The sequence below is a fragment of the Buteo buteo genome, chromosome 8, assembly GCF_964188355.1.
Source record: "Buteo buteo chromosome 8, bButBut1.hap1.1, whole genome shotgun sequence".
Taxonomy (NCBI): Eukaryota; Metazoa; Chordata; class Aves; order Accipitriformes; family Accipitridae; genus Buteo; species Buteo buteo.
The window spans coordinates 7,987,365-8,001,337 of NC_134178.1; the positions used below are offsets into that span (position 1 = coordinate 7,987,365).

At 40.1% G+C, this 13,973-nt stretch overlaps 1 protein-coding gene across 1 annotated transcript in view; it reads left to right on the forward strand.

Moving 5' to 3' along the window:
- LANCL3 (LanC like family member 3) overlaps nucleotides 1-6,759 on the forward strand; it is a 32,996-nt gene extending 26,237 nt beyond the window's left edge. The window contains exons 2-5 of the mRNA XM_075034683.1: nucleotides 599-722; nucleotides 1,807-2,004; nucleotides 4,008-4,215; nucleotides 5,340-6,759. Of these exons, the coding sequence (XP_074890784.1) occupies nucleotides 599-722; nucleotides 1,807-2,004; nucleotides 4,008-4,215; nucleotides 5,340-5,499 (690 nt within the window). The 3' untranslated portion in view covers nucleotides 5,500-6,759. The remainder of the gene's footprint in view (nucleotides 1-598; nucleotides 723-1,806; nucleotides 2,005-4,007; nucleotides 4,216-5,339) is intronic.
- Nucleotides 6,760-13,973: the final 7,214 nt, after the last annotated feature.

The window sequence follows — 13,973 nt, forward strand, 5'->3', positions numbered from 1 at the left end:
TGCACTTCATTTTTCTTAGCATTTGCTTGAAGTAAGAAGACCTGATTCTTTTACTAAGATGTTTCTGCACCCACATATGTAGTATTGGTTTTCAGTAAAATTTAGTACCCTCTTCCTTGCTGCTTCTTTTTTGTCTTGTCTGCAGAAAAATCTGTCTAGCTTGGTATCTCCCAATAAAGCCTGTAACATTTACTTCTTCTCTAGGTCTGTTTTCCTCTGTCTTCTCCTAATGTCTCTTCCTCCAGTCTGGAGGCTGTTGTTCTGCAGCTTGCCTGGTGCGTTTTGTCAGCTTCCATCAGACTGATGGATCTCTGGGAAGGAAAGGCAGGAGCTCTTAGTGGGCATCTTTTCATCTCATCTGTGCAGCTAACGATTTGACATTCACTTTCCTGAGAGGGGATGAAACTCTGCTTTTGAGAAACATTATGTAAATTTACTGGTTTATGTAAGGAACTCTTCATAATGATGTACATTACAGCATGCAGATTAAAGGCAGTACTTTGTCTTGTGCACTAGCAAAAAAGCAGAGTCCTGAAAAATGTCTAAAAAATAAAATTATTGTAATAGACTTGATGTTTGGTTTGATGTTTCTGTTTAGGTGCTGACCCCAGCACAAATAAAATCAATTTGCCTGGCCATACTAGAATCAGGAAAGCAGTATGCAGTGAAGAAGAGGAAACCGTTCCCACTCATGTATTCCTACTATGGAACAGAGTATCTTGGTGAGTAAAACACACCAACTACTTTGAAAGTGATGCTGTGTGTAGATGCTGAGCCAGTGGATGCTTCAGAAATAAAATACATGAAACCTACAGTGTGGGATTCCTCCTGATGGAGTTGGGACCATCCAGCCCCCTAAAATTACAAAGTGGGTCTGAGGAGCTGGAGAGAAGGACTGATGCTGCCTGGCGCTGGGGAACGCCAGAGGTGCCTGTGCTGCACCAGGGGAGCAGCAGGCAGCAGCTTCATTCCCTCTTCTCCTTTCTGCCCTGGTAAATCTGCCCTTGCCAGATGGAGGCAGCGAGAGGTGTGATGTCCATGCCTGCGTGGCAAAGGTTACCAGAGAGAACTGTCAGGGGATGTTATTTGTAAGCTGCTGCTGCCACGCAGGGAGTTGCAGAGTGTTTTTGGCCGTACCAGTGCAACTCAAGCATATGGTCAGCTCCTACCCATCGCGAGCAGCTTGGTTGGAGCTCATCTTGACAGGTCATTGAGCAGGTCCCTACTGGGGTCCTCAAGGCACGATATCACACTGCAGAAAGCATGAGATTGTTTTGCAAATGTTAGTGAGTTCTCTGGCAGGGAAGCAGAGGGAGAAGTCACTGGTGCTCTTCCACAGACCTTGGCAGATACAGACAATTCTTGCACTGAACTTCAGGTTTTAGCTGACTGGTGGTGCCAGTCAGGAACTGGGAATACCATTTATGGTCCAGTTTCAATTTGTGTTCAACAAAGACTTCAGAATAATGTTCCAGATTGAGTAGTGTGTCAAAAAGAATAATGTCTTGAAACAGTATTCAGTTTAGGTTCAGTGTAACTTCACACACTGAGTTTCAGTCACATCAGAGTGAGAGCAGAAAAAATTCTTACGTATTTTTGCTTAGCTTGGGGAACTGGAAAAGACAGAAGTAGTAAGAAACCATAGTGTCATGCACCCAAAAAGCTTTATTCCAAGCACTATTGTAATATGCATAAAGAAGATGAAAGAGGGCTTGACAAGGATATCAGTCCCAAGAGAAAGTTGTCATGAGATGGAGGTAGGACCTAAACCTACCCTCTCCTTTTGACTGTTGCTGTTCTTTACAGGTGCAGCACATGGGCTTTCATCAATCCTTCAGATGTTGCTTTCCTATTATGAGTACCTGCAGCCAGCAGATCAGGAGCTTGTGTGGCAGAGCGTTGATTTTCTTATGGACCAAGAGCAGAACAGCAACTGGCCTCCTGAGCTGGGAGAGACAATCGAGCGGGAGAATGAGCTTGTACACTGGTGTCATGGAGCTCCAGGTTCTTTTCCCATTGATGCTATGAATAGCCAGATGCAGATCACATTGCTTTTCCACATTAGGTGATTCCATGTAGAAGATATCTCAGGATAACTTTGACCGATTTTTGACATTTTATGAGAGGCAGGCAAACTATTTAGGCTTTTTCTTCCAGTTAAGAGTGTTTTATTTGTTGCTGAAGCAGCTGGAAGGGTAGGCCTATTTCCTGCCTTAAAAGTGTAGGTGATCACAGCTGAAAGAATTCTGGTGATCCTGAACTGTATGTTTTCCACTCTTGCTCCCTTTCATGACAAGACCTTGAAGAATGGTACAGCTGAGTCAAAAGACAGCATATGCTGGACAGATAAATAGTATGCAGAAGAACACAGATACAGACACATCTGTGACTTTTGGGAAGGCCTTCAGAATAGCTTCCCCCCCCCCCCCAGAATCAAAGTTTAAGCTGCACTTATTACATGGATAATGCATAAATTTGACCAAATTATTTTCATGTGAAGGGGATTTTGTACTAGCAAGAGGCATTTTTTTCTGAAAGTCAGCCATATAAAACTGCTTTTCAGAGAGAAAGAGAATCAATCTTTAGTTTGGGTTCATAAGGTAAGGCTGATGTCTGTCAGTTCAAAATCTAATCCTATACCTTTGCAATTTTGGCAAGTACTGCTGTGTATTGAAATTGCTTTTTTACCCCCAGGCAGAATTTTATTGCTAACTAGTCATATTGGTTTGATAACATGAACCTAGAAGGTTACAGAAAAACTTACTTTTATTAAAAAACGTCCATGAGCATTGAAGCATTGCTTTTAAAGGTGTTCTATTTAAATTACAGAGTATACTATAATTAACATCCCTTAAATGTGCTTTCTGCTGATGCATTACCTTTTTGTTGGTATGATTAAGGAACAAGCTTCTTGCTCTCACACTCTAGTGAAGTGAAAACAGCTTTTGCTTACCAGCCTTTTTTATTTTTGAGAGGAAAAAATTACTTCTACAGCATGGCTGGCCTAGTGATGAAACTGCAGGGAAGATGCCCTCTTTGTTAAAGTATCTTGAGAGTGGCCTTTGACTTGGGTTTAACTGTTAGTGGAGACACATGCTGTGAGACTGGACCAAAGTGTCAAAATCCCAAAGGGCATAAAGAGGTTACTTTAGGAGACATTTAGAGACATGCAAATTCATTAATTGCTATTGTTCTTCCCCAGAAAATCCTGTATCCCATCATTGTTCTGGGTAATAACGCACATGTAGCTTACAGAACACTTTTCAGCTACTTGAGTGTGTATTATATTCAGTCTACAAGCAAGCTATTCTAAACATTTCCTTAGGCCCTTGGCTTGGTTATGTGTCATATGCATTCTTTTAAGGTTACCATGAACTGAGCTGTACAGTGCTCTGTTGAAGATTATGATTAATTTATTTGAATCACCTCCAAAAATAAGTGAAATAGCTGCTGCTTTTTTTTTTTTCGACAGAAGTTAGTATGCATAACTGTTCATAACTAGAATAAAGCAGCATGGGCCACGCTGAAAAGAGGGCAAGCTTCTCTTTCTCATTGAGTAAAAAAATTTATCTGTTGCCAGTGTAAGAAATTATCTAGCCTGTCCTTGTGTTTCTGTCAGTGTAAATAGGTGAGGTGAATGGGGATTTGAAACCAGTAGAAGACAGTGCTAAGTGTTTACTGGTTTAAAGGCAAAAATGTGACTACTGTTTTAAATTGCTGAAGGACTGGCAATTCTAGAGATGTTTGAGTAAACCCTGGCATTCAGTAATGCAGTGAAAAGACTGAAAGTGGTGTTATCACAGGGAGTGGATAAGTACATCTTACCATATGCTTTTTAGCTTACCAGATACTCTTCCCCTCCATATGTAGCATATAGATATGTAACATTGACATATGTAGAGCATGAGACTGCAGTTCTTTAGTGTATTAATCTTTATTTTCTTATGTCTTCTACAAAACCTTTGGCATACTTATTACAAAAGACAATCTCACTGCTATTTTCCTAGGCATTGCATATCTGTTTGCCAAAGCTTACCTGGTTTCCAAGAAGCCTCAATATCTGGACACTTGTATCCGGTGTGGAGAGCTAACTTGGCAGAAAGGCCTGTTGAAGAAGGGACCTGGAATATGCCATGGAGTGGCTGGTAGTGCTTATGTGTTCCTGCTGCTGTATAGGCTCACTGGAAACTCAAAATACATATACAGGGCACAAAGGTTAGCATTCCTACCTTTCTGGATTCGGGGTAATACCGGAAAGTTTCAAGAACATTTATAAGGCTGCTCAGAGTCTGGGATCACCATCCTTGGATGTAGTCTGAGTGTTTACACCTCGGGTGCAATTCTAGCTCTGAGTTGTGGGGCAGGAGCGCTCTGCAGGGAACCCTCCAGTCCTGCTTCCAGGCTGCTTGCAGCAGGAGAAGCATCGGGTTCTCCCGGGCTCCCTCCCTCCCTGCCCGAGAGCCTCTGCTCCTTCGGAGAGAATCGGGGTGGATGGGAGGAACGGCGCACGTCCAGGTCTCATCCTGACATGAGGTCAGAAGCCAGTCAAGTTGTGTACCCGAGTCCAGGAGCAGAGTAAAATATGATTTGCTCTGATTTTCAGAGCATTTAATGCTCTCCCTTACTACTAGAAGTGGAAAATAAGTATAGGACCTGCTTTGCTGTTACAGTTTTTTAATTTATCGTTCCCAGCTTTAGCCAGTTTGACATTGTACTGTTCAGCTTAGCTAGTGGGGTCAATTCCATTTTGTCCTCATGCAAGCAGGTATGGTCCACTGAAAATTCTCTCACAGTGCTGCAATTATCTTTAATTATATTTCCATTATTTATCGTACATGTTTAAAAACATAGTATTCAATGTTTGTAACTGTTTTCCTTATCGCATAGAACAATGAGGGGACGTGGTGTAGTAATTAGAGTGACTTATTTTCAGCTGTTTGAAGTGAGAACATTTTATTTGTGTAATTTCAGCATTACAGAATTTGTTGCATCAATGTGAAACATTGCTTGCATCGTCCTGAAATAACAACCAAGATAAAAGTTATTAAAAAGTATTTGTTTAATAATATGTCTCGTAGAAATCAGAAAAAGTTTATAGCTCTCAAAGAAGCATAATACATGTACAGTTCGCAAAGGTTTTGCTTTTCTAGATCTCATTGACCTCAGTTTGTCATGGAAATCGGAGAGTGTAAAATTTCCACATAAGGTTAAATAATGAACTTTCTACTTTTTTTAATGATCATTGAATGTTATTAAAATGATGCTTTCAAACAACAAGTAAGTAGACGTACATGGACACCAAATAATGACAAACTCTCTTTTTTTTTCCTGTTTCTTAGGTTTGCAGAGTTCTTATTTACAGAAGAATTTAAGGCTGGTTCCCGAGCATTAGAAAGTGTATATAGTCTGTATGAAGGCTTCTCGGGAACTGTGTGTTTCCTGACTGACTTGCTGCAACCCAACCAAGCTGAGTTTCCTCTCTTCAGTGTCTTTGTCTAGAAAGTAACATTCTCCAGGGCCACATCCTAGTGGTGGTGGGAGAGGGCACTGCGGTTTCACTTATTTGTCAAGAGAGGCTATTTACAAAACAAGCCAGTGGTACCACTAATGCTAGCCTTAACTTAGCTGGGAGTCAGGTGAAAAAGAAAATACACTGGGGGTTTGGGAGGGAAGTGTGTGGTCATAAAAATTGTGTCAGTGAAAAAAAAAAAATGGGGGAAGTGATTGAATCTGATGGGGTAGATATTGAGCTGTAATAAGAAGCAAAATGTAATTATTCAACTGAGAGAGAAAGGGGCATTACCAAACTTTTAATCTGGTGGTTACACAGGAGAAAAAAAAAAGGCAAGCTAGAATTACAGCAACATGCATAGAAGAAACAGTGATGCATCCAGTAGGTTTTAAAAAGAGACCTGCAAAAAGAAGTCTTTGTGCAGCGATGCATATATCGGGGAGGGTGTTGTAGACATGTCACAACACTGCACATAGGCAAAATCTGGGATTTTCTACCTAAACCACATCTACTAGTTCTACTAACATGTATTAGAAATACCTGTATCTTGGAGCTCCTTCATCTTCATATGCATATACTGATAGTTATGTAGAAAGCTATATATTCACAGGTTCATTTCAGCTAGTGGGGTTTCGTGTGTGTAAATGAGAAGTGAATTTGACCTTTCCTTTCAGAGCTCAGTCTGGGGCAAGGAGCTGGTCTCCTTACTGATTTATTGCAACCGTGTCACTTCTTGTCAATACTTTCCCTGTTACAGGGAAGATGAGTGGAGCCATGGAGAAGACATGGATCAAAAAGTTCTATAGCAAAGATACAGCAGGCAGATGCTTTCTTCACGGTACAGCATTACTAGATAAGCATTGTTCAGTGATACAAAAGCTTCCTTTAAAAATTAATTACCTATAGCAGCATTTCTGAACAATAGCATACATATTTCAGACAACAGAAAATCTGTTTTCCTTGATGAATTGTTCACTACAAACCCTGCAAACTGAATGCAAACCTTGGATGGCATATTGATTTTAAGAAAAACCTGGTAACAAAATTCAAAAACGCTTCTTTTCCTGGTTAACAAAATAATGTATATGCCCAAATGATTTGTAGCTATAGAAATAAATGGGTTGCTCAACACTAGTTGCACTAGCACTTAAGGTTCCAATTATATGCTTTTTTATATGTATTGTATATGAGACATGGTATTTGAAAGCTAAAGAAAAATGCTAACATAGATTTGTACTAAAAAACTATGAAATCAATATCTGTATTTAAGAGATATTTACTATTTATTTATTTTTATTTGTATGGAAATAATGTAATGCAATTGCCTTTGAAGACAGATTGGGAAGACCAGTATGTCAAAAATTGCAGTTAGGGTGAAAAAGCTGACCTACATGCACTGCCAAACAATGCAGTCTCTCTTCCTGCATTCTCAGCTGGAGGAGATTACAATTTCTTTATTTTTAATGCCTAACGGATTAAAGTTCCCATTTAATTTCAGTGGGCCTTGATCAGGCTGTAAGTTGGAGCCAGGTCTTGCAACCCTCTGCATTTTAATATAGTAATCCCATTCCTATTCTTGCCACTGTTATTTTAATGAGATGGCTTGCATCATTATGAGCTGCAGATTAGGATTTCTGCTATTTTGTCTTGCACTGTGCAGCTCTAATTAATTATTTAATCATAGAAGCCATTGGTGAATAAAGCAATGAAGTTCTGTATCAGCTTGTCAAGAATTTAGGGATTTTTTTGGTGAACAGAAATGTTAAAATTCAATATACAGTTGTTATGTCTTTTAGGTCTTTTAAGAAAGCCATTAATGTCACTTACATCGTTACTCTGAGCAGTGAGATGTGTACACATAGGAGTATGTATTTCACAGGCAGTTATACATGTGAGGCTAAATCAAAAAGTCAATGGAGATGTGCACGTGCTCTGCCCAGCCAGGTTGAAATGCTCCTGTTAGATCAGAGCAAAGTCAACTGTCAGTAGTGAAGATCCTAAGTCTATTAGGATTCTTCTCTAGTTGCTTCCTGTAATGTGGGTGTTTAATATATTTCATAACTGGAACCTTTTTAAACAAATGTTTAAGGAAGGTAAAACTTGGCCTATCCACTTTTTCCCTGTGGTCAATAGGTTTTTAGTCTCAATATTCATTGTAGGGTAATGTCACTCAGCTAAAACATGTAAGTAACAACATTTGTGCCATAGCATTTAGATAGCTACTGTAACTGTATTCTGTCTTATTGTAAGAGAGTGAAATAGGTTCTGCCATGATCTGGACTCAGGCTGTTGCAACCGTACATTTATTGCCAATCCTTTTATTTAGAGATGCAAACATAAAACAAGAACGCTTAGTGTTTTGATAACTATGTCAAAAAACCCAAACAACTCCAAACTTAAGCCTTAACGGAATCTACACATACTATAATAGTAATCATGACCTTTTGATTTTGTCCCCAGTGCCTACTTTTTAATTATCAGTGGGCCACAACATTTAATTGTTTCCAGTTAGTTATTTCTCAGGAGATGCTTGAAGAAGAAAACCTTTGTCAAAACCTCAGTAAATCTAGAGCACAATAAATGAGTATAGTAACTTAAATCCTGACAAAGTCATGAATGCTGATATTGTAACACATACCACATCTATGTTAAAATTTACCATAATAGCAGTAGATAAAATCACTCTATTTTATTATGCTTAACTTCCAACGGTCATGTTTGCATTTATCTTTTAATGTGATTCTTCATAAATGGCAGGAAGTATACATTAAGAATTCAGTGTTAGTTTTCTAGTGGTTTTCCCTCCGTGTCTCTTTGTAGAATTAATTCCTTCTGATTTACATTCAGAGGAGACTCCGATCTGCTCTGTGTCATGTTCAACAGCACCCACAAAACAAATCTCTGTCTCTACAACCATTCTCCGAATATGAAGCCATGTGTTTGGCTTCATTTGATACTAATCCTGTGAGAAAGAAAATAGTTCCTTGAGTAGGAGTTACTCCATTCAACAATGAGAAAACCTATGCAACCACCCCGTTTTCAAAATCTAGCTCCCAAACATCTCTCTGCAAGTCGTGCAAGTTCGGCACTGACTTCAGCCAGGGCAGCACGCAAACTTTGTTTACTGACTCTCAAGATCAGTAACAGTAACATAAACATTCAGTCTCATGGGATACATCTTATAAAATCTTGGAACATAATTATTCATCTGTTTCGTCAGACATGGCAGTTTGAGCTCATTCTTAGAGCTTCGTGGCTTTTCTTACCTGACCTAGCTGGGTTAAGGTGGCTACTAGATGTGCTGTAGTCACAGCTTCTGAACACAGTGTAAATATACCCCAGGGCTCTTCTGAAAATGCCAGTCATTAAATGAGCAGGGTTTTTTCATCTTTTTCCTCCTCTTAATTGTCTAGCTGCTTCTTTTCCTTTGTACTACACATGCTGTTACATACATACTGTTAAAACCTTTATTTGTTGCTTTTAAGACGTTGACAGGGAAGCAACCTGAGCAGAGCCATCAGCACTTTTCAGTGTAATAAAACAATAAGTCCTTTGTGTTCCCTTCTTACTGCTTCGAGAAATTGATCATGCAACCTTTGCTAGACATTCTCAGTGGGATGCTGTCTCCTCCTGCTCCTGACTCGGGCCCTAATAGACTGAAAAAACATTTTCCTGAACAGATTCTGCCATGGTGCTGTGACAAAAGACTGTGTTACCAGAAACTTGAGAAGCCTCTTTCAAAGTGTAAAACATAAGTTACGACGTCATGTTTGCACATTAGTTTCTTGACTGTGTTTAGTTTCTAAAGTGTAGGCAGTAGGAATTTAAGTGATGTAATAGTATTTCTGATTATGCTGTTAAAGCAAAGAGGATGCATTGTGTGGGTATTGGTGCTTATTTGTGATGTACCTGTGTTTGTGTGGTGCTGTTTGTGAGTAAAGCTGTAGATTACAAATCTTTAAGGAGCTATATACTATTCATGACTTTTGGTAGGTCATCCATAGATTACTGTCATGGAAAAATTTTGAGGGAAACTAGATCTGTAATGTCCAGATTTAGTGATTTCAGGATTCATAGAGCCAGATGCAATAAGTTTCATCAACAGTAGAGTTCTAACAAATATATCTTAATTTTTTCCTGCTACTCACAACTTCTCAGCATGATAACATATTCATTTTGTGCTACTGCTTTCAATATCTGCTTTGTTTGCAATATTGTTTCCTTCAGTTTCCCTGCCTTTCTTTCCCAACCTGTGAATAACTTAAGAAGTCTGAAGCAGCAGCCCAGGTCTTTTGTTCTTGAAAATAAGATTGATTAATTTTGCCTAAGAGGGGTGTTCCACTTATTTGCATTACATTATTTTACACTCCCAGATGGCCTCTTCTCACTGGCTCTGCCATTTCCCACCTGCTAAGGAAAAATCATTATACTGTATAACAACTGTCAGTGATGTTTTACATCATTAAATAAAACAAAGAGAGACTTTCTAGGGAGCATGTTCACTTCTCTAGTGTCTCGATTCTATTAAGACAATCAAAACCAAGTAAAATGGCTAAACATCCCAAAATACACATTTAAATAGTTCTGGGAAATATGCACAAACAAATGCAAATAAAGTGGTCACCATTTTTGCTACTCTGAAATTAAGTAATGCCACTTTGATGTTCTGATAATGCTTGTATGGACATGTAGAGAATATGATAAGAATACTGATTAGTTTTTAAAATACTGGAAAAAACCGATACGTCGGTGTCTGATGTATTCAGAAACATACAGGTGCAATATGTGCAAATGAAAACTTTCATAAGCAATCAAATTTTTGTACTTATATCGTTATCTGCATATACAGTTATAGCATCTGCCAACATATTGCATGTTTTATGCAAACAGTGACCTATTTTAGTGTATGCATGCATTTTGACAATATATCCTTGTTACTTGGACCTATAAGATCCATGGGCAGAGTGTATCTCTGAGGTCTGCCAAGTAAATCTCAGGTGCGGTAATCTTCTCCTACATACCTTGAATATTCACTGGCATGAGTGCATATTCTAATCCATAGGAAGATCAGTATATCAGGAATAAGAATTGCCCTGTAGATTTTAAAGAGTAACCTTCCTGTGAAGAATTACACCAATGAGCAATTTCTGGCTAACAGAACAGTTTAGATTGCTCTGAGAAGACATTTCATTTTATATAAGCATGTCCTGGACTAAGTAGTAAGCAGCAGAAAGCTAAACTGAAAAGAAGTAAGAAAATGACCAAAAATCACATTGCTGAGGGAACAACATACTTCAAAGCCATAAGACAAAAATGCTCAGGGCCCACAAAACAATACAGCAATTTAGGGATGTGAATAGGCATTTTCCAAGAGAATAGCACAGTTTACTTCATTGCAGAGACAGTGGTACAGTGTGCAGTGTACAGGTTTTAGCTGCCTTGAACAGCGCTTCATTGCCATTGTAGCAAAGTCATCATATGCTGAAAAAAGTCTGCCTGTGAGCGACTTGCCTGTAGCTGAACCTACTGCCCATTCCTGTCATTTAATGGAATAGAAATGATGAACCCTATTGATGCTTAGGAAGTTTAAAAAAATAGATCCAAGGAGCCAACGTGCACCAACTTTTCAACCTGCCTTTGAGTTATTAAACCTCCTGACTAATTTGTACTGTCACTGATGTCACTGTTGGTCTGGTACCCTGTAAATTTAAAATTTTACATCATGCTCTGAAAAAAGTCAATTTATAAATAGCAGTCTGCTTGAAAATACATAAGGCCATATTTGTTTTTAATACTTACACCCTTGTAAGTCCCTTGACTTTGTTCACTGCATGACTCCAAGAGAAGGTGGAGGCATTTAGATCAAGTACAGCAATGCCAACTAGAATGACAGAAAATTAATTAAAAACTCATTTTGCCTAGTGGTGTAATGATATTTGAATGAAAGCTACTTTATAATGCAGTGATATTCAGCAACAGCACTGCATGACTACACATGCATACTCGCCAGAGAATTTTATGTAGAAGTCCTGAAGTTAGTTATATCCCACAGTGAATAGAAAACAAATCCTATTCAAACATACATTTCTACTTCATATAGAAGAGAAAGGCTGTCTGACCAGCAACTGAACTCGGCTTCTGTCTTCATTACCATGAGCGAAGAAAGATTTCCTCTAACAATGGTCTGATTTTGCCACTGATTTGACCTTCTGCGCTCATTTTAAGGGCCTGATATGCCACTGCTGATGTCAGTGGTGAATCTCCACTTGATTTCAGACATGCAAGGTTAGGTCCTTCCACACATGTGAAATGGGCAAAACTGCATCATTCCGGACCCCAACCCTACAAACTTTCCTTTACGCATGAGTCCCATGGAATTAGTAAGGCTTGTTCGTATAGTAAGAGGAAAGCACAGGTGTTTGCATATGCAGGGCCCTATTTGATAGCAGTTTTATACTCATTTTCCCTCAATATGTCTGCAATATACATGGATGCCAACACCAATAAAAAGTACAGGGAACTTAAATAGCATTATTTCATGTCTAGTTTGTGTTGGTTACACTTGAATATTCAATATATTCCAACATACGGTGTTCATTTCTGGAGTACGTGCCACACCCTAGATTGGTTTCTCAGTGTAATAGCCATTTGCAGCCATAATATGGTACAGGCCCTTAGAATCAAGATTGATTTGATTCTTTAGAAATGCACCTTATTGTTTAAAAAGCAGGACCCCTGCTCTTCTAATGTTTTAAACACTGTGATCTTTCAGAATGTGTTTATTGTATTAGTTTTGTATTGTAGATTATGATAGAAACTAGATTTTATAGCTTTTTAAAAGCAGTGGTAATACTAAGCTTCATAGTGGCAGAAAAAACTCTGTATATATCGATATTATGAATATTAAAGCTGTGATTATATTTTGCCTTAAATAAAAGCCCAACCTTGAACAGTATGATTTTGCATTGGATTGCTTATTTCTGTACTTATCTTTCACAGTGCTGGCACCTTTTCCTTCCGGAGCAGTCATGACTCAGGGCTCCAGAAGCTTTTCAGTGGTACTGTGTTATCAAAGGTAAAATCATCCATCTTCCAATCAGAAAACATGCAGGCTGCACGTAGCCATTAGGTATAACTACCTCATGGGAGCTTCCCAAGAGAAGACAGGTTGCTTTTGGCCTGTAGATTAAAGTTTTCCACTTAAGTCTTTATTTTCACCCTGCTTAAATCTCAGTACACATGGCCTCTTCTCTTTCCAGAAAGACCCCCTCCATTCTCAGTGAAGGGCACTAGAGAATTAAATTCACTTCAGCCCACCCATAACAAGGTTTCGACCTTTGCTATCATGAGTTGAGCTCAACTAGAGGTGAGCAACAGGACTGCAGATTAGTCAGTGCAGCAGTTCAAGAAATGGCCCAAACAAAGTATTATTGGCATTTTTTGTATAAATCTGGTGACAACCTAAGTTGAATTAAAGAATAGTAGCAGACGTGCAGAAGTAGCCATTAGCGTTACCCCATTAGTAGGCTAATAGCATCTCAAACTCTGCATCTTACCTTCTTGTGCTCCTGGTAGGTCTCAGGTCTGTAGCTAACCTCCACCTGCATATCTGTAGTTACCTGGGAAGAGGCAAGGAGAAACAAGATCTATCAGGTCAGGCATCAGAGCCAGCTGAGCACGAACAAAGTACCTGCACCAAGAGGAGAAGTGGTGATTGAAGACTCCCCCTGTGCAGGGTACAGGCACCATCTGCCAGTCTGACTAGGTACCTCAGGAGCTTTGTTTCTTGCCAGGCGGTCGCGTTCAGGATGTAGTGGCGAGACTGCAAAGGCTTGTCTTGCCCTTGGGCTAATACCTTTTGCTGCTCATCCATGGGGGCATCAGTGGTACTGCCAGGGTAACCTTACACATGTCCAGAATGACTCCAGAGCTCTGGTGGCAAGGGAGAGAGGCGCGGGGTGGTCTTCTGGCTCCTGCTGGGGACAGCAGGCAAATGCTGCTGGTGTCGCAGCAGGGCTTTGGGGTTTGTGGTCCTGGGAACCTTTGAAGGGAAAGGCCTGACAAGCAAGGGTAAGATCCACCTGATGAAGTGGTAAGAGGGGATCAGGGGAGGCTTACCAGGACTCGCAGCTCCTTTTTTGCCCCTTTTTGTTTTTTTATCAGCTGCCCCTCAGCTTTTTATTGTTGCACAGGGTTGTTTTCCTCCAGGTGCAGGACGTTGCCCTCGCCGCCTCCTCTCACCCTCTTCCCCCAGCCTGCCCACATCCCCCTGAAGAGCAGCCCCACCTTTCCACCCACCAATCCCCCCCCCCCCCTTTCCAGTCACGTATCTCACGGCCGTGATGAGGGGGTGCTCCCCACGCACCACCGGGCACCGTCCACTCCATTTACCCCCAACAAGAAGCCAGGATGAAACCCCAGCGGGGCCGCCGCCGGAGGGACCCGACCTCCGGGGCCCCTC